The following is a 26622-nucleotide window of genomic DNA, read 5'->3' as shown; positions in this document are numbered from 1 at the left end:
ACAGTAAAAATTACAAAAATCCTGTCACTATAACCTTTTGCCTACATACAACTCATTGTTCAGATATGGGGTTTAATGTCAAGGTAAAATCTAGAAATATCGTGAGCAGTTTTCTTAATAATCACACAAAGTCTGCTAATAAAATCGTCAAAATCTGTGCTGTATAAGCTTTATCTCCTATACCACTGATTGTTCAGGCACAAGTTTTTGTGATATAACTCCTTTATGTAGGCAGCTAAAACCATTAAACTGTTTTACCAGTTTACATACCGTCACACACAGCATAAATGTTTTTGTGTCAAAAAGTGCGATAGCGATTCGAAAATTGTCGCTAACTGGTTACAGAATCTCCTCCCAGGTCCTGTACTTCTCCGATCTTCTTGACGATCGTCACCTGGCCTGGGCGATAAATTCGTTCAAACTAGGGATGTTGCGAATGTGGAATTTTAGACATCAGCGGATGCGAATATCTAACAGCTAACATCCGCGGATGTGAATGCGGATGTCAAGTATTTTTAAGAAACAATTGGAATCTAGCATAATGGCGAGATCGTTGTTTAAACAGCGCTTACAAGCCAAACCAGATGTGTCAGGTTTTTTTAAAGCTTTTTAAAAAGAATTCTTCATTCTCATTCCTTTGGCTGTTTCAGAATTTGGGGAATCTGTAACTTCATCAGCATTTTTTGATTTAATTTCTGTAATTCATTTTTAATACTTTGTTCTGCGACTGGTTTGAAAAATTTGTGCTTATAGCGAGCTAAATAGGTGGATATGAAAAATAAATTATTATTTTCCAGGAATGAAAATTTTGAACAAAATTCTGTTTTCAAAGTCGTGGCTGCCAGCCGAATCGGATAAGAATATTGGCCCGTAGTCATAGTCAAAATAAAGTCGACTTTAAAGTTAGTTGCAGCTTTTTTGACAGATATCCCATTGAAAATTTTGTCAAAAAGCTGCAACTAACTTTAAAGTCGACTTTATTTTGACTATGACTACGGGCCATTGTTATTTAAAATAAAAACACCCTGTTTTTTATAAGCATTTGAATCTCAGATAGTTACGTAATTCTTATCTCATTTAAGGTCAGACCTATAGTTATTTAATTATTGGGCATCGATTCTCGTTATAGCGAGACGTTGATCATTTCTGCTGGAAATCCCTATTGAAGGAGCTTACTCTTTGACTTTAAATAGCAAAGAAGGGACAGTTTTACCACAGAAGTTTTTAGCCAAGGAGGCAATGTATATCCCTATGAAAAAATATTGCCCCAGAAGTAAACAAAATTACTGTTCTTAAAATTTTTGCTAAAAATAAATTCTAAGGCTTGGAGGGTAGTCAGTGTTGCTTACATCCCGAAGGCCGGTAAAGGCTCTCATGTTTCCCCTAGGGATTTTAGGCCTATCAATTTCATTTGAATCTTCATTTTTGCTAAAAACGCTTTTGCAAAAAACGCTTGAGAGGCTGATAATATTCGCAATTCCTCGTGACTGCCTTTCAAGATCTCAATATGCTTATGACAAGAAAAGGGCGGTGAATACTGCCCTGCACACATTGGTAAGGTGGTCAGAGGGAGCCTTCACGCATGAAGATTATGCAGTAGGGGCCTTCTTCGATATCGAGCGGGCCTTCAACCATGTTACTCCAGAGGTAATAGTCAAGTATATTCATAATCTGGGGATTGAAACCAACCTAACAAGGCTTATCTACAGCTTACTTGGTGACAGAACTGTTGCGGTGGAGCGGGGGAGCGTCAGCACTCAGTGCAGAGTTAATAGCAGCACTCCACAAGGTGGTGTTCTCTCTCCGCTGCTCTGGATTGCGGTTGTAAACGACCTTCTACAGGAACTGGAAAAAGTGAGCTGTCGGGTGATCGCCTATGTAGATGCTGTGGAACTTTTGGTTAAGGGACGATTTCTATACACCCTTTTTGATCTCGCTCAAGGTTACTTGAACCAGGTAACTAGGTGGGTGATCAACAGCGGAGTTCACTAGAGAAGGCTACACTTGTAAAACAGGAATTAGCGGAGCATATTACATACATACATATGTTGAACACGGCGCCTGCGAATACTGCAGACAGAATTGTCGCAGCACGAACTGCTATTAGGTCAAGGGAAACCGGGTCCTTTTGTGATATAAAAAAGGAAAAAAAGACGTTACCTCTCAAGGGCTAGTGATGGGGGCTCTGACAGGCCATTGTGCGATTGGTATTCATGCGGTGTGACTAGGAATTTCAACTGATCCTTTTGGATCAGCTGTCAAGAGGAAGATGAAGAGGAATCATCTCCACGCTTTCTTTTAGACTATCCAATCTTCGTGAGGCTAAAATGGAAGCATTTTGACTCGCACTTCTGAACAAACACTGAGCTCTCAGGGAACGAAATAAGCCGCATTCGAAATTTCGTAATCGGCTCGCGGCGTTAACTTAACCCACCTAAGCTGTACTTCTTTAAGCTATGAAATAGTTGGTCACATTACGTATAACCAATATTTTTGAAGAGAGAAAATTGCCACTCGCCCGATATCGCAATTTAAAACGTGATGATTAAAAGCAGATTCAGGACCAGTATCGTCTCTTATTGATCTAGCTCCTCGCTAGCCCCGAACTTGTAAAATTTTCTTCACGGCATTAGTTCGTACACATATGTGTAGGGGTATGTAAATGGCTACACAATTATTTTTATCCATACTTACACACGTAGGTTCAAGGTCTGACATAGATATTTACTACTTACATACATATGTATGCAGATATATTTTTTTCATAAGAATACGTACACATATGTCTACTTTACATCAGCGATGAATCGCGATTTATTTATGTGCGGCACTCGAGTATGCATGAAGATATTTATGTGGACGTTAAACTGAAAATAGCAACCTTGGCCGCGAAGCCAGTGTTGCATGTTACCGCACTGAAAATTAAGTGTACATGAGTGACAAGAGGGGGCTTGGTGTATGGTGCATAGACTCGTGCTGTTGACGCTTTGTACGAAACTTAGCAAGTGTCGATAATATCGACGAATTAAGTGCTTAGTAAAAATATCTATAAATACATAATTATCAAAAAAAAAAATCATCGCATTTTATTAAGTTATATTTTAACAACAATAGATTTTGTAATCAACAACTTGTTGCACGGTTTAGCACTTATAGTTTTGAATGTAATTATAAAAACTAATATTTCTGCGATTGAAGTTACAACCATATTAACTACGTGACATTAATTAGCACACAATGTCATCTGTTTTACTAATCAGTTATATGTATTTGTATGTATCCGGATTGTGTAAAATAAATAGAAAATAATTACGTACGTTTAAATGATTTTTATTTAAATATCACTGTGTCAAAATTTTTATATGTATATATATCTTCCTACGGATGTACATACATACATATGTATGTATGTATGTATCCAAATACAAAATATTCGTGAATGACAACTGCATAAATTTTCCATTTTCCTTCCTCAAAGTCATTGAATGGAAAATTCAGTTGTTTGTGGGTTAGCTCGTTGCCTTTAAAGAATTTACACCTCTTGCATATGCTAATTTAAGTAAACAATGTAAATTTTAATATGACCTCCAGCATACACACTTACTTACATGCACATACTATGTATGTACAATGAGAAGCCTTGAGTAACCGAAAGTTAACGGTGCGTACGCAAATTTTTTGTTTTCACTGTTCATTGTAACTGAGTGATGTGCGCATTGTTGCATATGGGTCATTCCATACAATATTTACACCTCAATTTTTTTTTTGGAGTGAAATAGAGTTTTTTCATTCTTTATCAAAAAAAAGAAGACACCTATTTTTTATTTCGTCATGATATTCGAAAATATCGAAAAAAAAATCCCGAAATTTTGAACTCACGGAGAAGTATCTTTTCTTAATTGTTTGCGGTTAATAAACTATTTGTCGGAGAAAATCAGTTAAGGTATCAAAATGTGCGTAATTACCTCGGCTTTCCATGAGAGTGTAAGATAGGCTAAAATAAAACACATTAAAAAATGGTTTTTTTTTTTTACTTTTTTATTAACTTCATCATGTTTGATTTTTATTTTTTTCAACCTGAATAGTTGTCAAACTTTATGGAGTAAGCTGTAAAAATTTAAGAGTAGAAACACCAAAACTTTAGAAGTTACGAGTTTTTTCATACCTGCGCACATAAAGTTTATACTAAAGTTTTCGATAAAGAATGTAACAAAATATATTTCACCCAAAAAAAATATTGAGGAGTAAATATTGTATGGAGTGACCCATACATACATTACTTATTACCTATTGTCTTAATATGCAAGGCAAATACATTTATTGTGAAATGAACAAGTTTTGTAATTTAACAATCCACTGATTTTATTCCCTCTCAGGCCGAAAAATGTGATAATAATTAAATAAAAAAGCCTTGAAGGAGAAATGCGACAAACAATGTTTTGTTTATTTAAGAAACATTTGTCATTATTCAGTACAACAAAGCTATGAAACGCATATCGACTTAAATAAATACATATCGAAATATATTTTTATAAATACATATGTATATATATATAAAGACGAGAAAGTATTGACACTGCCCTGACGGAAACAAGTGATTTTCTTTTTTAATCAACTAATTCAAAGCCTACTTTAAAACAAATGCAATGAGTAAATGTTTCGAGTTTTTATACTCTTTTTGCTCAAAAAAACAATTTGTGACTTGTTAGTATGAAAAAGCATCTGTGAAGTCCAGAACGCGAACAAAAAAAAAACATATTGACTTTGAAGTTGTGTAAACAAAATTCATTTTAAAGTAGTTGAAAATACATGCAGGAAAAGGCAATTGACTGCTTCCTAGGACATCGCCATGTTAAATAAATGAGTTCGTTGCAGGTAAAATAGTGAGAATTTCAATTAGTTTTAATTGAAAATAAAGTAGTTTATAAATTACTTTCAAACTAATCCAATTTCCTGCAGGGTGAGTTGACTACAGAGGCGTGACAAGAGTATGCCAATATGGGCAAGGTAAGTACTGGAAGTGTTATACACCACTTTTCCAATTTTAGTAAATAAAATATTAAATTTTGTATTCAAGAAAGTTAAGTTAATAAATTCGCTTATTGAAGTGAGTTATGTAAAAAAATCCATTCGCCGAAAATATGGTGACAAATGATATAAAAACTAGCCGATGGCAACTTTTTTTTTAACCGGATGGTAACAACCTGCAAAAGGTGCCCACACATACTAACAAATGCCCTTATACATTTTTTTTTGGAAATCGGGAAATATCTTTTATTCGAACTTAGGACCCTCAAGTTTCAATGTTTTACTTAACTTTAAATTTATATGGGTGTTGTTGCATCCCTATAGTGCGTTTTTTCTGAATGTGATATGTTATAGACTGACAATGACGGATCTCAGAATGTTTTCCAACTACGGTTCCCCCCTCGCTCCATCCCTTTGTGCCTTGAGGGGAAAATTTGTGCGAACAATGCCGCAAGTAATGATCAATCACCATCCTCATTGCCTTCGTATGGGACCAATTCTTCAAATTTCGTGCAGCTCCTAATTTACTTTCAATTGCCAAAGAGAGTTATTTAGAGCCCACCACGAGGAGGGGGCTGCGCTTCGAGCCCCGTTGAAAACCTACAAAACCAACTGTGGCGTACAAAACTTATATTGGTTCTGTGACACGTCTTGATTAAACTCCGAACAAAGTCACACGAACCAAATAGGCATGCAGACGACTTTTTGTGGACGTGTTAACAAATAATAAGGATTTCCATTCCTCCTGCAGCATTTAAGTAGTTGGATCACAAGCGGATTCACTTCAAAAGCCCAAGTGCCCCACTGTATTTCAGTCTGAGATGTATGCAAGCTCAACTTAACTTGAAAAAGATGCAAAAATATACCTGTATCCAGGCCCGATGAGAGGGGAGAGGGATCGGGGACTTTTTCTCAGATACCACAGCATATTTCAATATGTTTTGCATACAAATCAATCTATAATTTGATGAAAGGATGTAATATAGTACTAAAAAATTGTATACCCATAAAACAAGTAAAATATTATTTAATTTCGATCAATTTACTAGTTCAGTTGAACTACGGGAAATCAACCTCTTTTCTTTTTTAGGGGCACTAAGCTGTGAGAAGTTGATATGAATTAAAAAAAAAAGTATAGTAGAAGATTCGAATAGGGCGTGACCTTCACCCATCTGTTTAATGGATGAAACCTATTTCGTTAGCAAATATTTCGCAAGTGAGTTGGCTGAAAAATCCTGGCCAGGATATTTTAAATTAAATATTCAAAATCATTTTTTTTTTTTAATTTGCACTCATTTGTGTAATGAAAAAACAGGGACCGACCATAACAGTTATTGATGAAAATTGTCATGAAAAAATTTACTATGAACGAAATGTTCTACAATTAAGTGATACATACCAATCGATTTCTGTTTTCACCGACACTCAAATTTGAAAATAAATTTTTGTTTGCAATTTTTATTAAAAAATAAAAAACATAACAATTATTTTTGATTTTTATATTATAAATCCAAAATAACAATTATTTTTAATTTTAATATTATATGTCTTAGATAACAGTTATGAAGACATTTATTTATAAAAGTCATCAATAAAAATCAGTCAGTGACTTTTACTTTTAAAAGTCATCAATATAAATCAGTCACCGACTTTTATATTTTAAGTCACTCGTATAAAAGTCATTGACATTTCGGAGTTAAGAAGGTGTTGGGAAATAAAAGTTTATTATGACTTATACAAAAGACTTTTATAAGTATGATTTAAAAAATAAAGTTCAGTGACTGATTTTTATTTATGACTTTTATAAATAAAAGTCCTCGATAACTGCTATCTAACACATATAATACGAAAATCAAAAATAACTGTTATTTGCAGATTATTTAAATAAAAATCAAAAATAATTGTTAGTTTCGATTTATAAAATAAAAGTCAGAAATAACGGTTATTTAAAGAGTAATTAAATAAAAGTCAAAAAATAATTGTTAAAGAGTGATTTTTTAATAAAAGTTGTAATTGTTACGGTCCCTGCTTGTGAGCAATAAGAACTAAAGCATTTTTCTGCCCCCTGCTGTGTTTTCGAAAAACTTTTTTTTTTTAAATTTTGCTCGCATCTGAAAAAAGGCGATGCCATTACTCATGTTAACCGCTGTTGAGCACTGCCAATGAAGCGATCAGCCGTGAAGCATTGTGAATAAATTAACACTTGGCCTGCGGTGACTGCAATTCGAATAAATGCATGACTTCTTACCTAAAAGGCGTATCAACTTGTAGACGCCCTGTTGTTGCAATTATTTTCCACTTAATTACCTTTACAAATAAAGACAAAATATATTTTACTTATAATTTTTTTCCATTCGGTAGACTTACTGGTAAGAATAAGTGATTTATGACAAATTACAGCAAATTATGTTGAGTGTTCTTTATTAGCATAAGCAGATAAGTATAAATATAAATAAATGCATAAGCATACATGTATGTTTATAGAGGATTTTATTTTGTGATTCACAACTATTTATGGCATCGGCAAATCATAATATATTGATTTGCAGAGCTACACGTTCTAAATATAAGACTGTATATGGGGTGTTCCAAGCCAAAACGGACGGGGCTCACACTTCATGTGTTTGATTTGTCTCAAATTTTTAGGCTTGATGCATAAAAATAAATAATAAGTAAATATGAAATTTGAGCTTGATTAATACATTTTTAAAAACTTTACAGCACAAAAACAAAAGCAAATCGATTTTATATTTTTAAAAATAACTCGAGAACGGAGCAAAAAGAAAAAATTAAAAAAATCACACATATACAAATCAAAATTCTCTATGAAAATAGATATTTGAAAAATTTTTCATATACACATTTTTTGATAAGAAAAATTGTTTTTGAAAATATTCCATCGCACTTTATTATAAAATGTAATGGGTTACAAAACTGCATACTCAAAAATTAAAAAAAAAAAAATTGTAAATTTGTAATGTACTCATTTTATTCAACTTCGGTGTAAAAAAAATACATAACTCAAATAATTGTCGAAGTCACCCTATAATACTATACCTAAATATTGGCAATACTTAGAGCTACCATTGTGATTTATTTTAAATTTTTTTTTGAGATGGCATATTTCCAAAAACTATTTTTTTTATCAAAAAATGTGCATGTGAAAAATTTTTAAAGAAAAAAAATTTTCAAAATATTTATTTTCATAGAGAATTTTGATGTGTGTATGTGAGATTTTTTTTTCAAATTTTTCCCTCACCCCGTTCTCGAGATATTTGGAAAACTATTTAATCTATTTGTTTTGGTTTTTGTGCTGTAAAGTTTTTAAAAATGTATTAATCAAGCTCAAATTTCATATTTGTTTATTATTTATGTTTATGCATCACCCCTAAAAATTTTAAACAAATCAAACAAATGAAGTGTGAGCCCCGTCCGTTTTGGTATGGAACGTCCCATATACATAAATGTATTTAAAAATTTTACGTTCGAATATACATATGTACATAGTTACCTATGCACATCCATAATTAAATTTGTTTCTGCTTTCTAAATTAAATTCCTTCTAAGTATAGTAGTAAATAATTACACCTCACCAACAGGGACAGTTGGCAGCCGGCATTTAATGTCAAGTTCAGCGTGTCGTCTAGTGCTTATGTCCTTTAGCTTATATCATCACACAGCGGTTTTTTTTAAATTCATGAACGTACAATCACATTTCTCATGGTGGAATCTTTACACACTATTGCTTTGTAAAAAGTCAGTATTTTTAGCAATTAACTCTAGACTTTAAAAGGAATTTTTAATTGACAACCATTTCTGATTCTATGAGCGCAATAAATTGCATATTTTCTGTTTAGTGCCTACTTTTTAAAGATGCTTTATTTAATAGTTGAGATTAATTAAGTTGAAGCTTAGTTGGAGCTTAGAAAAAGGTGTCAATTCCATAAATGTGCTGTGGAATGCGTTGCGGTTTTTTAAACTGTGTACTTACATTTCTATGCCTACATACATATTCAACTTCATACATATGTATATGTATTTGTAAGTAAACAGAACGAGTGGCTGCCGTAAGAATGGTTGCATTCGAATTTTGTTAGTGAACACTTATTATTAGCGATTTCTTTGCATTTAGATATCTTCTTTTTTGTTCAGCTACTAACTAAGTAACTAGTAAATGATTGAGACTAGTAAGACATTTTTTGAGAATTTAAATTTTATGAAGAAGTCTTCTATTCAATAATGAAGGAAAAACGCATTTAATAAAACTAGTGAACATTTATTCGTAATTATTTACTACTTGCACCACCTGCTTTCTTTCCCTTCTAGGCTGTAGCATGTCTCCTTAGTGGTGTACCAATTTTTATAAAGCTGAAGTTCTCTCGAAGTGGATCATTATTTTTTATTTCCGTTACGTTGTTGGGTTTTCAGCCATTTTATCTCAATTCGATTATTATTTATGGTTTAATATTTATGTACATATGTATATACAAGTGTATATGTTAGAAATTTAGAAAGTTCATAGATTATTTAATACGTCTTTTTTATTTCTTTGCAGTTTTCACAAACCACATTCCCGCTAGTCATATGCTTCATTTCGCTTTCCTCGGCGATACGTGTATATTTCAATACAAATAAAGGACCCATTTTGCCGTCAATACCAACCACTACAGTACGTCCTTTGCCACCATTTCGCGAACCGGCGCCGGTTTGGGAGGACCAAAGCAATGACATACCGAATCCGAATCCATACACGTAAGTAATGAAAATGAAAGACTTAAGACACGAACTTTATTAGGTAAATTGACACAAGCACTCTGACTGCTATAAAATACATATGTATGTAACATGTTTTACCCTTCTACGAGACCCTTTCTCCCACACTTTTTACATATATATATATATATTATACTGTGCAACAAAAAGTTTCGTCCCGGAAAATTTTAGCCAATAAAGATTCTTTGTATATGAACCGCCTGAACACATTCCCAAACGCGTTTTTCAACGTTAGCGCTTTCTAACTTGTATCAAGTTTTCATTACTGCGGTTTTGCCGCATACGTAACAGCAACGATTAATATTCAATGTTCCTCCATGTTTATAATTTGAAAAAAACCGCACAATTAAACCAAAACAGTAATAAAGCTTACGAATATAATGTTCTGCTACAAAGCGCAAAGTAAACCACGGAAATGAATTTTGTGTGCTCCACTACTAAAGAAATGATTTATGAATTTTAAATTTTCGGGTGAAAATGGAGTGTCTCAGAAATCTTAATTATAAAAAATTAACTTGGAAATATCTCGCTAACCAAGAAAAACGCGATTATTATTAGCTAAATTTTTACAGGAGACGAAAGTTATTCAAATATTTTCGCAGTGTTATACGAGTTTTCTTTTTTTTTTGATGTTACAATTATAAAAAAAAATAAAAAAGTGAAAAGGGTAGCAATTGATGCAACAACAGTTTTCATATCCACTGATCCCCATTATATCATTGATTGCATTTCTAGGGATTGTTTGAGCACGAGTTAAAAAGACTTGTTCTTGTTCCGAGTATACTATATATACGGTGACCATATTTATGGCAGCCGAATACGGGACATAAAATCATTTTCCCAATTTTTTCCTCAAAACCTTTTCCAATGGTCCTAGATTTATTAGCCCTTATTTGGCATATATTTTTCAAACTTTTGTGAGAGCAGAACATACCTGCATACATATGTTAATATTCAGTTGTAACGTCACGCAATTGTAGAAAGGTTTTCCATAACTGCTCGTGCTCGTGAGTTTTGCCCCGCGAAATTTGTTACAAACATTCCTAGGCAGGGAAACATTATAAAAATATCGGACTACTTTTGATGTAGAAGTTTTGTTCAACGGATTATCTTCAGACTCAGATTTCGACCAAGCAAAATGCAGTGTATAGCATCCGGAAGAAGCTGAACTGCAAAGCGTCTCTTGGAAGGGATCAACTTCCCCTAGATCTTGAAGAAAGGCCAATTTAAAGACGAATTTATCGAAAAAAGGTCAATCAAAAACAAAGGAAAATGAAAAGCTACTAGAGAAATTTATTTTAACAATTTGAACAATAATCATTATCCAATTCCAATTTCTATTCAAACTCACAAATGCCCTGTTGTTCTTTGCAAAATTATAACTTCAGATGTGCTCTATCATAAGCGTCCAGATTTTAGAATAAAAAATAATTCATTGGCATGCCATTTTTAAGAGCTTTTAAGGCATAAAAATAACGAATGTGGTACAAATAAGAGACATTAAAGAAATACAGAACATTTGGCGCCCCGAATTTAATAAATAAATTAACAGAATATTAGACAAAAAAAGAGGACTGTCCCGTATAATACAGGACGGATGGTCACCGTAACTATAAATCGTCACCTGAGTGGGAGATCGACCTATCCAGCCTAAAAAAGGGATTATGATTGAAGATTAAGATAAAAAAAAAACTTTATAAAAAAATTTGTTTTCAAATTTGTCGTTTCAGGTAATATATTTTAACAGAAAGTTTACTTTTTGGTGCTCTGGGCTGTGATCACCCCCATCGCCCCTCCCCTGTATCCGCCACTAGGTGCAGCCAGTTCGAAAACGCCCTATCTTAGAAAAATTTTCAAGGACGACCTACTTCAGAACTTTATTGAAAAACACCCTATCTCAGAATTTGGCTGAAGTACGCCAGAATTCGGTTCAAAAAAGCCCTATCTCAAACGAAAATACATTAAAAATGTGCTGAGATAAGGCGTTTTTGAATCAGAAGCTGGGATAGAGCGTTCTTCAACCAAATTCTGACGTAGGACGTTCTTGAAAAGTTTTCTGAGATGGGACGTTTTCAAACTGGCTGCCGAGATAGGTCGATCTTCCACTCAGGTATGGATGCTGTTAAATATAAGGTCTTTTCAAAGAGGAAGTGTACAGAAATGATCAACCACTAATATCCTGCTGGTGTTAAAATACCTAAGAACTAAACGTTGCACACAATTTTATTCAACATTTGTATGCTGCTGAGCTCCTGGGGTTTCCTACATAAGTTACCTCTTCTAATCGAAATTTCGCAGTTGCGTCGCACACCAAAATATTTTTATTCACTTCTGAGCTTCGGATTTATTGCAGTTTTTTACTTAGTAATCTGAACAATTTGCTATATCGGACACTTTGTGGTTTTAAAGTATCTGAATGTACGAGTGTATACTGTACAATGACCCATTTTAGCTCTAGGAAGGTACAGCCAGTTGTTAACGCGTTTTGGTTTGTGCAATCCTTCTTTTGTGCGATATATGAATATCCAAACCTTAGGTAAATTTAAACCGTGTTGGCATCGTTTTTTGTTTTCATTGGAGTCTTTGTACGTACATGTGTATTGCGTCAGCCAATTTCAACATATATTGTACATAACAAGTTTAATAAATTATTGACCTTCGAAGTGTGAAGCTTTTAGAGTAAATTTATATTTTAAATAAGATTTTTTTTTTATTTACACATCGCTTTTCGTCAGGTTTTTTGTATTTTGTAATTGAATTTTTTATGGTTTATATGTTTTTTTTTTGTTATTTATGGTCTTATAACAATCAAACTCAACAATTTTATTGAGCTGTGGTGATCTACGAAATAGCAGCTATAACTTCTGCCTTATGTAAATAATTGTTGTCTTCCACAAAACTTTTCATAAGAAATGGCCTCAAGCTCATTTAAATTGTTGAATGGAAGTTTTTATGTTAAAATATTGTTTAAAATATATTTTATTTACCCATTCAATGCATAAATTCATTGTTTATTTAGTTAGGAAAACTTTTTCTCGCTCTTTCATAACTCTTTTAATTTTTTTAAGTGAGACTTTTTTATGCGGTTCTCCCCATCGCATAAACAAAATTTTTCTTCAAAAGGTGGTGTTAAATAAACGTGTGTAGCTATTTTTAGAGTTTTTGGGGAAACAATTTTATTTTGCGTTTTTAATGCGATCTCTATTTACATATCGCACAAAACCAAATTTGACTATATATATGTACCATAGCCACTCCCACTGACATATGTACTAAGCAAACACATAACAAATTCCACCAATTCATTCTTAAATCTAAAAATCTGCTTGCTCCTCAATTCTGAACCGAATTAGGTTATTCTTTTTGTGGCAGCAATTTAACTACATACATATATATTACAACAACTAGTGGTATTCAAAGTGAAGCCTACACTTTCTGGTTCCATATGGCGTCCTCTGAAAGTGTAAAAACTTTAATTAGTCTCTCGAGAAATATTTTTCTTTTTTCTCAAACATATTGTTTTATATTTTGAAACTTAAAATTAGTTATTTATTTAAAAAGAAAAAATAGAAAAAGAATTAAAACTGGCTCAAAAATAATAAAAAAGTTTTTAACATATATTCTTGTTGAAAGTATACTCTATATTTTTTTAAGTTCAAGCATGCAACGAACTTTTTAATAAAATTTTAAAATAAACTTTTTTGTTCTTTGGTCCATGGAAATGGATGTCATGGTACAAGAACAGCAAATATATATTTTTAAAGGGTTTTTTAAAAAAGTCGAAGCGTGATCGCCTTCACGCTTAGCGAAGGAAACAAAAGAGGTTGATCTGGCGGTGACGTGGACAAGACAAAGTAACTCCAGGCAATACACAAATAGCCTTCGCATATTGGGATAAACGTCATTGGCAGTTGAAACTTTGAAGTTGCGAAAGACTTTGTCTGCCTATTATCCAGCATAAACGCCACAAATATTATCAAGCTGGAGATCAAATTAGCGAAGATTATGAGCGCAGAAATATGAGTTGCATTTTTCTGTTAATTCAATGGACGAGGGAGTTGATCTTAAATATAAAAGAGTTATTATTTGCTTGAATAATTTTAAAGCTGACATATGTAGTGCATATAGATGATGTAAAGGGCATCTGTGTATATTTAGTACACAAATATTCCACTTCCACCCTCTGGCTACCCGACTGCATCTCAGAAGCTATTAGATGTGAAAGTTCGATGTTTTTTATTGACACAAATAATTGATTTTTAAAGAATTCAAGTTTACTTGTTTCTTGTCTAAGCTTTGAATTTGGCAAATAATACTATTTACCTCGCGTAACTACATATATAAGTATGTTTCAAAAGTAAAGTTTATGTAAAGATTTATTTAAAGACTAGCAAATACGCGGGTGCTTCACTGCGCCTTAAAAGTATTATTGTGTTGTTTGATACCCGTATTTTGATAATTCATTTATTTTCCCAATTCAATTAAATATGATTTTTAAAACAAATATAATTTCGAAAGTAAACTTTCCTAACCCTCTTCAGTTTGATGCCCATGTTGCAAATTATTTCTTTTGACAGCCATATTGCAATATTTACTTTATCTTATCAATTTACTTAAACTGCTATTTTTAAACAAGTGGCAACTCTCTAATTTTTTCTTTCTATATTTTAAGTTGGATCTCTAGCAGTACATCGGTGAAAAGTGCATTCACTTTCATGGATTAGTTTTCGAGTGTGGCGCGTACAAACATGCATACATGCAGACAGACAAAAATTCTAAAAATTGTTGTTTTTGCTTCTATTGCTCTAATAAAGACTACCCATATTAATTTTTCTTTAATATCTATAATGTACAGACATCGGTCTCTTACAAGTTTATTATATGTACGTAGATTCATTTCCTTTGTTGAGTCCCCTATTCACATTGTACTTTGACAATTACACGGAACCAAATAATATAATACTTTAGTGAACGATTGAAAATAAGTAAAAAAAAACATTAAATTCGTTAACTTATAATTATTATTAGCTACAATAAATTTTTATTAACCTTTAAAGTACATTTATTAACTTTGTTGAAACTTTTTTTTCAGCTATATTTTACCACCACCATCTCGTCCACGAACAACTGGCAATAACTTTGCCAACTCAGGGCAAAGGCCATTGCACTACTATGGTAACCTTTTACTGCCCTCCAATGTGAATGCATTCTACCAAGAGGTCAATACGAATGTAGGAGGAGGAAGCTTGGCAGCGAAATATATACCTAATGTGGGCATTAGGTACACTGCGGTGGTGGCGCCAACAAGCAACAACAATCAATTTAATCGCAACAACGGTGGCAATAACTACTTTAGTGTCGACAACAAATTACATGGCAAATATAATGAAAAGACGAAAAAGTACAAAGTATACGAGAAGGTGAAATACGTGCCACAAAACTATGTAAGAATATATTATTATAAGTAAATAGAGTTACTCTGAATTACAAAATATTTGGTTTTTGTTTTTATGTGGAATAAAAATTACAAAGGCATTTTTGGCAAATGAACAAAAGTACTTATATGTATCTTAGCAATTAACCTGCTGATATAAGGATAGTGAAAGTAGCTTGTGTTTAGTTTGATTAGTTAACGAAAAAAAAAATATTATTCCGTAAAGGCAAAGTTACTGTTTAAGTAGTTAAAAAATATGCTCACAACTCCAATAATAACATATCTAAACAAAATTTTTGTAGACCTCACAATTTGCCGATACATTCGCATTTTCTACCGCTCATTTGCAGTTTTATTGCATTTCATAGTGATTACAACCATCCTCACATCTCCGCATTTCACACCTTCTCATTACAGCATCCACTCTTTGAATTGGCACCACCCATCGATAAACCTTACAAATCCGTATTTAATCAAGAGCAGTTCATACGCACCCAACAGCTGCCCCACATTGAGGCACCAACTGCTTTCCGACCATTCGACAAAAAATCTACAGAAGCCGGAAAATGGTTAGATACACCAGCAACAACTCCCATAATGCCTCCAACCACTACCTTAACTGTCAGCTCAACCGTCGGGCAATCGAAGTTGGCGTACGAGAAGGATAAAGTGTTGACCAAAAGTCAGTCGCTCCTACCCAAGTCGATATTGAAGCTACCGAACGCCTCCTCCGCCGCTGCAGTTGGCCACGATGCTAACGCGATTAGTAGTGGGAAGAGCAGGTGAATGTTTAGCTGGCACCTGACATCTCAGCTGCTAAATAGGAGTTACTTGCGCTTTGTTGTCAGCAGCACGAATAGAAAATAATATGTTTGAGAGCCGCTTATACCAGAAGGAAATGTACCTCAAATCAAAAGCTGCTTGACACTTAAATTGATTGTTTGCTGTTGTAATGCACCCATACATTAGATAAGATTGCTCTATTTGTAAATTTAACTACTTTCCGGAATTGTAGTGCTCAGTGAAATAAATTTAATTAGTAACTGTTTAAATGTCCCTTAAGGGCGACAAAAATTATTTGTACATTGTAGGTGCTTTGCCATAAATCGAAAAACGAAGGAAACCTTTTAAAATAAAAGAAAGTTTATACACATAAATGAATGTATCTATGTTTATATGTAAGAAAACGGTATATTGTCATATGTACATACACCTCTATAAACCAACTGTAACCGCAGTTCTAAAGTGTCGAAGAAAATTAATTATTTTAAATAGAAACGATGTAAACACATGTGTATGTAAATAAATAGTATGTAATAAATGAATAACAGAAAAATCAAACTACAGCTACAGCCGTTTATTTCCGCGTCATAATCGCCAAGTAAAAAATTTGGAATTTCGAATTATGCAACTCGTGTGAGTAATAAAAAGGACAGGCCTTAAAAGCCACCTGGACACTAAAAAAAAAGGGATACGTATTGGTAAAATACTGAGTGTAGCGAGACGGAAATAGCTGGCGACAGAGATCTGAGTACTTGTGTCTTTTCAATGTCATAGGATAGTACGCCACCATTAGATTTGTTGAAGAGATTTTATAATTATCGAGTTCCCTGAGGCCGAATGCTGGTTTAATACCAGCACTGAACCCGGACTCACACATTGTCGAATCTTCACTGAGGGCTCCGAAACTCACTCTGGGTCAGGATCTGGCGTTTTTATCAAAGCTAATGGTGGTGTGGTACAAGCAATCCTCAAGGCCATGGGCTACGTGGTGGAAAATAGAAGAGGGGAAGTAGCACGCCTTACTTCGGCTATCGAAACCACCTTTAGAAAATGGGTGAATACTTCGCTCAGAAATGACTGGGAGGCGTCGAGGGTCTGCAGGTGGGTAAAAGTCATTTCGCCTTCAACTTGTTGGACTGCAGACTGGCCACTTCACGTGGCCACTTCACGTGGAAAACACCTGACTTTGGCAGCCGTACTCCACTTGCCCGTCGTGCCTTGAAGAGGATGAGACGGTGAAATACTTTTTGTGCTTCTCCGTCTTTGCAAGAACTAGGTATGAGGCATTTGGCCGCAATGTTTTGAGAGACGAACACCTGAGCTCTTTGACAGCAAATCTGCTTAGGTTTATTCGTAAATTGTGCAGATTACTAACTGATTAAAAGGGACATGGAAACAGTACAATGGACGGAATGTAGTCTGAGTGCTGTTTTCTGCATGCGTTGTTTTGTGCCTGGTTCCGCCGGCTAGTTTCCATGAAAACTTCTCACCTAGATGTCAGTCCAAATCTTAGTTGCATCTCAAATGCAGCTTCCCCTTAATTGTCTAAGCTGTGACCCCCAGAAATTTGAGGCGCTTTCTCCCCCCAGTCCGGGGAACTCGCATGTTCTTCGTAAATCGAGTTGTCGTAGTGAGGGCGATAAAACGCATGTGCGCAGATAAGTCCACCTGATATTGGTGATACTCTTTCCGTTCCCTCAACTGGAGAGAATAGGGATGGCAAGGGAGGCTGCATGCTTTGAACCGTTCCCTGCATGCGCGTAGCCAGAATGGAATTTAGGGGGCTCGACACTATTAAGCTAGCATTTCAGGGTACTATTATATATATATGTATATATATATATATATATATATAGAAAACTTAAAAGTTAGGGGGGGCTAGAGCCAACTGAAAATCCCAATTTCTGCACTCCCCCCCGACTCTTTACAGAATGGCAGAGCGCTCTTTGCGGCGGCGCTTTTCAAGGTGATGAATATGGTTCGAATTTTGGTCAGATAAGATTTATATGAGAATAGATCTAACTATCCCTACGAATACCCAATGTGTTATCTGCTATTGTTGCCCCAGTATTTTCTAATTGTACTCTTGCAGAAATATTATTTAATATTCACACGATCGAGTGACTGAGTTCAAAAGTTTTCTATCTTATATCGCTTCCTTTCAGAATTTTTTTGTCAGGTCGTTAAATGGAGATAGTAACATCTTACTCACCATCGAGATGAACTTCTCAATGACCAGGATGTCTTCCATGTACGCAAAAAATTGAATGGCTTCCGATATGGCACGAACAAGGTTCCATCGCATTGAGTATTAACGAAAACAAATTGATATATCTTAAATATTTTCCAGTGTTCTTGCCCATCTCCTTTCCTAAAGGGATGAATTTATTGTAGCATCGATGAAAAAAATGTAATTATAATTATATGTATACAATTGATTGAAGTTCACCTCCAGCAGGAATGAATAGAAGATTACCACATTAAGCGCGCAAAATATCCTCATCATGGTAAGTTGTGCAGTAAAACACCATATAATACCCATTTCAAGGCTCGTGTTGACAAAAAGTCCAAATATTAAAACGTCGCAAAAAGAATTTGAAAATTCTGCTTCTTCTTCTTCTTCTCGCTTAATGCTGTAACTATAACTTCTGTACCGCGTGATGCCAATTGGAAATGCCAAGTCCTTTCCACCTGGTCTTTCCATGACAGGCGTTTAAAAATTTGGATCTGCGATCCATTAATTCCTTCTCTTCACCAAAGAATGTTCAAATGTCCAAATGTCTGTACTACAGAGGCCAAGCATGCACATGTACAGGCCACCTGCAAGTGCTTCACATATTGTTTTAAGATTTATCCTACTTAGCATGAGCGCAGATTGTGCGATTTTCCCACTGAAACAAAGGAAATTCTTTGACTGATGGTGCACCTCTAACTTGTCCCAATGGCTAAAAGTGCATGATTTTGCTTTTGTTGAGTTCCTTCTTAATAATATTGTTGTGGAAGCCAAGAAATAGGCTGGACCCGCAAATGTTGTGGCTGTCCCTTTTTTAGTTGGAAGACCGCTTTTTCTTTACCATCATAGCCCTCATGACCTGGCACACAGATTAAGAAGACACTGTTACGGGTTGCTATATCATTGAGTGCTCGCGTTTTTTAAAGGTTTTCGATGAGAACAGGTAACTATCTAGAGCCTTGAGAACATATTGGATGTCCAAAAATATGAATACATTTACTCTGGCATATTGCCTGATTAATGAGACGTCGGCGGTCTCAAGTACGGCAGCTAGTTCCGCCTGGATTATCATTGCGTCTTTGCTTAAGAGAAAAGACGTGCGGCATCGCGCGGTCCAACAACACCCGCAGCTAAATATACGGTAAGGTATTCTTGAACCATCGGTATACCATTTGTGTGTATCCTCGTAAAGGCACGTGGAGTTTCTTCTCCAGTCTTCACGAGTAGGAAATATTATCCTGTACATCTTCGCAAAGCTGAGAATGGGATATATTTGGTCTAACACCAAGATTTTGGATATAGTGGCCTCTTTTCCCTTTAAGATGTCCAGGTCTTTGAATTACTTTTCTTATGTAGCATGAGTGCTTGCGTTGCTGGTTCCTTTTCCATTGCCATATGTTTAGGCGCGAATGCTTACACCAAGCGTCTAAATGCATGCTATGAACTGCTGCATGTACGAAAATTTCTTTCAATAAATTTATGAAATTTTTGCGCATGCACTTCTCAACTACCATGAATAAAACTTTATTAAGTTATAATTTGTTGGCACTTCAGAGTATGCTCGGCCTAGTCTGATGCATGCTCTGGACAATGCTTCCGGAGTCTTTTGCGGACTCTGCATGACTTACAATCATGCAGGGGTGGTAATAGATGTTTTCCATTGACCACAGTGCATACCCACCATTTTTGTTCGAATATTTTTTTTTTTATGTACATAAATACATACATGCAAACATAGTGGTCTCCCCTCTCACTGAGTTATTCACCATACCTGCAGTGGGTGTTGCTTTCATTGCCCCTGTTATAGTTAGACATGCAAGTCGCTGGATCCTGAGTCCTTGAATTCGGCTTTGTTGATCAAGAGCTCTGATAAGAGCCCAATGTGGATGTTATCACCGGGAAAACTCCTGCTAAGCTCTGCCGTTGCTGCTTTTGCATGATGCAGATTTGCCTGTATGCACCTCATCATGTGTTCGTCATGGGTCCTACCGCATCCATTTATTTGGCCAGCTCATCAGCATTGACTCCTGCCGCTTTCAGCAGGAGTGTCATCGGACCAAAGCGAAAGTTGAGCCTTCCTTTGGTCGCCTCCAGCCTCGCAGCTTATTTTTGGTCTACTGACAAGACCGGCATAACTCTAGAGCCCCTCTCAACTCTCCTTAGGTTTCGCCAGGAGCTTGAGTTTGCTATTCCGCCCCCTGCACAACATCCAGTACCTTCTAGGTCTAGAAACGCTAGCTGCTTAGACTGAGTTTAGGCACGGACACTTTTGTTGCTCATTTTCGGCAATACACAGATAATGCTCTTTTGAACACAATTGTTGTTGGCAGCTGTGAACCGCCAACTTGAATTACTCAGACGAACGAGAGCACAAAGCGTGTTGCGTGTGACATTTCTATTTGTGTGTTCCTTGCGAATCCCGGTGTTGCTGGCGCCATTGATACCTCTCGGCGCCGCACTCCTTTATACACGCCTAGTACCTTCATGGTTTCGATGCCAATGTAGTTTGGAAAGTACCTCACTGCGACCTTAGAATGATGAATTTTTGATAGGGCGGCACAGTGGGTATGGTTGCCCCAACCCAGCCAGCAGTCGTGTTTTCTTTACAGATATCCCCCCTTGTAAACAGAATCTAAGAAGGCTGATCCTTATCGGCCAGTAATTTGTAAAAGAGAACATTTTGTATGGAGTCCATCTGCTCCGTTGTTAGCACCTTTTCAGGATGGTCGCTACCATGTCACCTTCACCCTTACAACAACAATTAAGCGATTCCAGATATTCCAGATGGTATTACTTTATGTCTCGATTCCTTTAATCCATTACGTCGACTGCAAGGCGTTGCCCATCTTAAAGTCATGCCTTCTAGAAGCGAAAGGGGAAGCGCTTTATCGATTCCACATTCATTTCCGAGGTAATCGTGTCTTTGCGAAACTTTTAGGTATTCTTGACTATATACATACATAGATACATACAAATGTATATGTACATGAGTGTACTCATTTTAGAATCGCACTGTAAATGTACTGTTTACGAACTACAAGACAACCGAAAAAACGTTCGCATGTCGCGCAGAGTTAAAAACAATCAACGTTAATAAGTATCTAGTAATTAAGGGGCATTGCTATCGCTTTTTTGTCCGTGTCTATGCTTTCGGGCAGATGTCATTGACCTTACTCTAAACTTCTGCTCACAAGATTTCACTTTTGGAAAAAATGGCTTCTATGCAGGTGCATTTATAGTATTTTTAAACAGTACCACTTATACGTATATATGTAGGTAATTATAAGTTTTTGTATGGTATTTGCGTTTTAAAATTTTTGTGATGCTTGTTTCGTGTGTTCTAACTTATTTCAAGTGTGTTGGGAACATATAGATATGTATACACTAAATATGTATGCATATTTGTTAAACGATAAGTGCCTGCAAGCACATACGTGCCAATTATACCCTGCAGAAAAAAATTATCAATTGATAAAATATAACCCACTTGTAGTTAGATTTTTTGCGGGATTTCTATAAAATATATAACTTGTAGTTAGCTACAAAAAGCTTACTTGAAACTAGTTGACAAGTAATGCAGGAGTAATGAAGGAGATTGTTTTTTCTAAACGCGTTTCTATTTAAATATCCTGCACTTCGCAAATACTTTTTCGAATTGAGGACAAATAAAAGGAAGATCGAAATTTCATATTATCATTTTGAAGTTATGTCTGACGGAGTTCGAATATGTGACCACCTACAGCAGAATATGTAAACAAATATGAAATGTAATAAAATAAATAAAGTAAATATAAATAAAGAAATAAACAAAAATATTTTGTGTTTCCTATTGATATTTTATGTCCAAACGTAGTTAGTTACAAGTTAGTTACATCAAATGCAGAGGTGACTACCCTTGACTACATCTAATGCAGAGGTAAACCACCCTTGACTATTTCGGGGCCACCGCCATAGAAATATAATTAGCTTTCGTCGAAGAAAATATACAGATAATAAGTGACTTTTAGCTCCTTTCTAATCAACTTAAAGTTAGCTTATAGTTAGATACATTTCCTGCAGGGTAGCATCAAAACACATACATATACATTCATACATATCTCACCTTTGCTGCAAGAGCGTCATAATCAGAAAATAAAAAAATTTTGTTAAGTGTGCAGAAATGCAAACCAACTCCTCTTCTAAGTATGTTTTGCAAAAATTGCATTGCTGTATCCATTAACAAAAGCTCATTAGAAGATGATGTGTCTTCATTTTCGCCATGGGAGCGAGTGTAAACTGTAAACGTTTCTCGTTTTTTTTGAGTTTTTGATATTTTGGATTATGACACTCTTGCAACAAATGTACGATATGTATTACTACAATATGTCCATATGTATTTATGTGTATGTATATCAATTGGGTGTGAACAAATAGGCAACAACTAACGGCTGCTTGTCAAGTTAATTATTTTTCCCGCGAACAGTTGGTTTGCTTAGCCACTCATTAACGCGGTGATTTAATGAAAAGTTAGCTAAACGGTTTCTTTTGCTCTTTAACCTTTTTTAATTTTTTAATGATGTCTACCACGTTTTGTAGGTAAATCGATTTTAACGGTATGATGTGATTTAAAATTAATTTGATAGCGATAAACAAACGCGGCAGAGAGCAAAACTTGGATCGCCTCTAGCAAAACAAAAGTAGACGGCGATATTTTATAATGTAGTGCCTGGACTTGCGTAGTATAGAAACTTGATTCGGAGACTTGTGTTGATGTTAGCAAGATTTATATGCTTTGTTCCTTGGAAGATCAGACAGAAGAGCAAGAGAATGTGGTAGTAAAATTTGCAATTGATAAAACTAATGCAATTACTCCTCCTAATTTATTTATTAGGAATTGAACGAAGAATTGTATAAGCGAATAAAAAATATCATTCTGGTTGAATATGTACTAAGGTACAAATGGTTTGCTGACAAAAGTGTGAAGGGGTTCACTATGTCACGTGTGAAGTTCATTAAGGCTGTACTCAGGGCAGCGTGTTTTCTCCTTTGTGTGGTAATTTATTCGTTACTTGCAGACTGTAACAGCTCAAATATCTACGCTCTGGTCTGTGCCGATGCTGCCACATGCCTCGTTACAGGCTCTTCTCTTTCAATTGTATGTAGGAGAGCGATGTAGTGAGATCGAGTTGTCCGCTAATCCAAAAAAGCAAGTGTTGTGCTTTTTACTAGAAGGAAAAGGTTGGACGACCGTGTTCTCCATACCCTTGAAGTGTTTTGTTTACTCACATTTCTTCCAAAGTGAAGTATTTAGTTGTTATCATAGATAAAAAGCCAACGTTTAACAAAAGACCTCCAAAGCCTTAACAGCGTTCTAGAAATGTAAACAGGTCTTTGGTGGAGTCAGTCACCTAGAGGATTCCAGTTGACATACAGCCATAACATTATACCCATTATCAGCTAAGCATTTGTGGTGTGGTTGGATAGACTCTCAATCAATCGCGTAGGAAATATGTACTATGCTTGCCAAACTTCAAAGAACGATCGAAGTACATATGGTGTACAGGAGCTTACCCTAAAACACATGGTTCTGCTCTGGATGTACTGATAAATCTATCGTTACTTAATACTTTTATCTGTGGCCATCTGTAGCCTTTAAAGAAATGGGTGATGGATGACACCGAGCAGATTTTTAGTCTCCAATGTTTTTTCAATATCACTGGATATTAGACCACTATTTTATTTGCTGCAGAGTTACTATAATGCTGTGTTTCTTGCGGCTGACTGCTGGCTTAACCGAAAAATTTAGCCCAAATTTACATAATGTAAAACATTTACTGATGGCTCCAAAATTTACACAAGGTCAGAATCTGAAGTCTACTCGTATATCGAAGGGATTTGGGACAATCTTAACTTCCTGGTGAATATGACTCTGATTTCCAAGTCAAACTAAGAAGTTGTAATAAAGAAGGCCTTAATTTAAGGCGTTGGTTAGCTCTCTAAGTACTACCGGTAGTTCGGCAATACAAGTCTCTAAAAAATTATGTTGGAAAACGTAATGAACTTGCTTTACTTTATCCGTAACGTCACTCAGGAGTACCTGGTAATAAGATTGGGCCAATATGGCTAGAAAGAGTTCAGAACAGGTGCTCCTTGGTCCACAAATAATTATATTGCTCCCAACATTGGTCTTCGAAGACACCTCTAGAAACTGTATGGATATTTAGTTTAGCAATTACTGGAATGCTTAGAGATGGGGATAACGTATGTAAAAACACATTGGACCTTATAAGTGTGATTTCGGGCATGAAAAATCTAGTGCAGATCAGTTTTTCACAACGAACAAAATTTTGGAAAATATTCTCGATAAGCAAAACAAAACACACCACTTCATCTGGTTTAAATCCGTTTGCGTTAGCACGAATGGAAGCTTCATTCAAATCGCTAAGAACCTCCCTAACCCGTTCGAACGCAAACCAGTTTTTACTCAAAACCTTCATCAATCGAACATTGGAAAGCGTAATAGAACAAAATTACGATTTTGCTTACAACAGCTTAGTGAAAGGAGAAATAAGGGCCTTTTATATTTGTAAAATTCTACAGATATGAAGATAGGGATAAAGATATAAAAGAGATAGGATAGAAATAGAGAAAGAAGTAGCGACAAAAGCAGAGCGATATAGAGACGGATGGACTTTCTTCTTGTTGTTGTATGATATACGATGTTTTGGAATAAGATATAATCTTAAGCCTATAACATTATATTAACTAGCCCGTCGATTTATTCACAAACTAGATAAATATGTAACGTTTTAAGTTGCACTTCTCCAGTGTGGCCCACAGGCACTTACTTTTTTTCAATTTAGTGCGCATTTTTTAAATTTTATTTTTGAAAAGAAAACAGTTTTGTTTAGATCTTTATTCATTCGACAATGGGAAAAAGGATCATATTACATATACATACATACATATGTATGTAGATATTTCTACTTCACTAATCACATTTTGAAATGTTCCACTATTCAATTAATGAATGCCACTGGTTCCGCATGTTGTATGGGTTTGTTTGGCTGTTGTTGCTGTAATTGCAAACGATGATGTGTGCTGCTGGCTGCTGTTCGGGTGCGTACAATAGCTCGAAATCCTCCACTTCCGTCCACGCTGTAATAAACATTGCGTACCGAACCATCTGGCTCCAACAGCCCATATTCTCCTTTAACTGTTGTGCCTTGGCGCTCCTCCTGATGATGCAAATGCACCATTGATTCTGGATGGTCAACGAAGTAATGATAAGCGTACCTCAGCTGAAATGGAAAGTAAAAATTGAGATATTTGATTGAAAAGTTTCTTAAGTGGTTACATTACTAGATTCCCGAAGTTTTCTGCATTTAATAAATGCCATTATTTTATTTTTTATTGTTGTTTACTTTAGTGGTTGCTTTAAGGGCCAGTTTTTCAGTGTACGGTTAAATCTGACTGTGGTTCAAACTTAGTTTAAACGCTCGAGCTATGTGGTATAAACTAAGATTAGCCAATAAAAAGTTAGCCAGCTCTTAAATATAAATGCAGTTTACGTAAATCTAAGTAAAATGTGACAATTTGTTTTTGGCTCAGAATTTCGCGCCTAACTTTCAATGTCGGGCTTTTCTTTTTCTTGACTTTTCAGGTCACATTCTGTGAGTGAAAAGGTCAGTAAGTTTTCTATGTTCATTAGTCCCAAAAATGTATGGGATGTATGTAAATATAAGTATTGTCAATGCTATGCAATCAATTTTATCTCGCTCATACGCACCTCATCGTTGTTGTGTTGATTTTTGTAATCTGCATAAAACTCTGATAAAAGCGGATTCTGCTGCCGTTGGGCGGTTGAAGGTTGAAAAATGCTTGCAGACAATTGTAGATATATTATGCAGGCAATGAAGTCATACATTAATAGCTGGCGTGGCTCCATGGTCTGCGAAAAAAATAATGAGCTAATTAATTTGGCTGCTTAAATACATTCATATTAGATCAAGTACAAAAAAAAAGTCCTGTAATGCAACCAGACTTTTACCCAAATTCTGGTGGTGTTATCTAGAAACATTTGCCGATAATTAGTGAAGCTCAACAACTTTCTAAACAACACCTCTCTGTACCGTGTGATCCCTGCTTTAGTTACTCCTATAGGAAAAATAAACGATCGATGCGGTATCTCTTAGAATTACTGTAGACCGTGGAGATCCACGGAGGACCATTACTATAGTACTAAGAGATTGACGCTTTTACAATATGCTAGTGTTTGGCCGAACTTCTCCTCCGACTCCGAGCGGCGCTTGTATTTTTATGATAAGCTATTTTACATGGCAGAGGAGGTTTGCTATTGCCTGCCGAGGGGCGGCCGCTATTAGAAAAAACT

General features: G+C 35.4%; 2 protein-coding genes across 2 annotated transcripts in view; one reads left to right on the top strand and one right to left on the bottom strand.

Annotated features, from left to right (window-relative positions):
* The window catches only part of LOC118746287, a gene marked incomplete in the record, with an annotated part of 62660 nt that extends 46094 nt beyond the window's left edge, over window positions 1–16566 (top strand). Inside the window, 3 exon segments of the mRNA XM_036480129.1 lie at window positions 9584–9780; window positions 14894–15245; window positions 15653–16566. Of these exon segments, the coding sequence (XP_036336022.1) occupies window positions 9584–9780; window positions 14894–15245; window positions 15653–16021 (918 nt within the window).
* Window positions 16567–25249: 8683 nt separating this feature from the next.
* On the bottom strand, window positions 25250–26172 carry LOC118746456 (cuticle protein 18.6-like). Its single transcript, XM_036480306.1, has 2 exons — window positions 26020–26172; window positions 25250–25531 (listed from the first exon to the last, which is right to left on the bottom strand). Exons 1-2 carry the CDS (start codon window positions 26155–26157, stop codon window positions 25250–25252), a joined length of 420 nt encoding a protein of 139 aa, XP_036336199.1. The 5' UTR covers window positions 26158–26172.
* Window positions 26173–26622: the final 450 nt, after the last annotated feature.

This window comes from Rhagoletis pomonella, unplaced genomic scaffold (genome assembly GCF_013731165.1).
Source record: "Rhagoletis pomonella isolate Grant_MI unplaced genomic scaffold, Rhpom_1.0 Rhpom_scaffold_00010, whole genome shotgun sequence".
NCBI lineage: Eukaryota > Metazoa > Arthropoda > Insecta > Diptera > Tephritidae > Rhagoletis > Rhagoletis pomonella.
The sequence above is the reverse complement of the archived record's forward strand: the minus strand, read 5'-3'. Positions and strand labels throughout refer to the sequence as shown.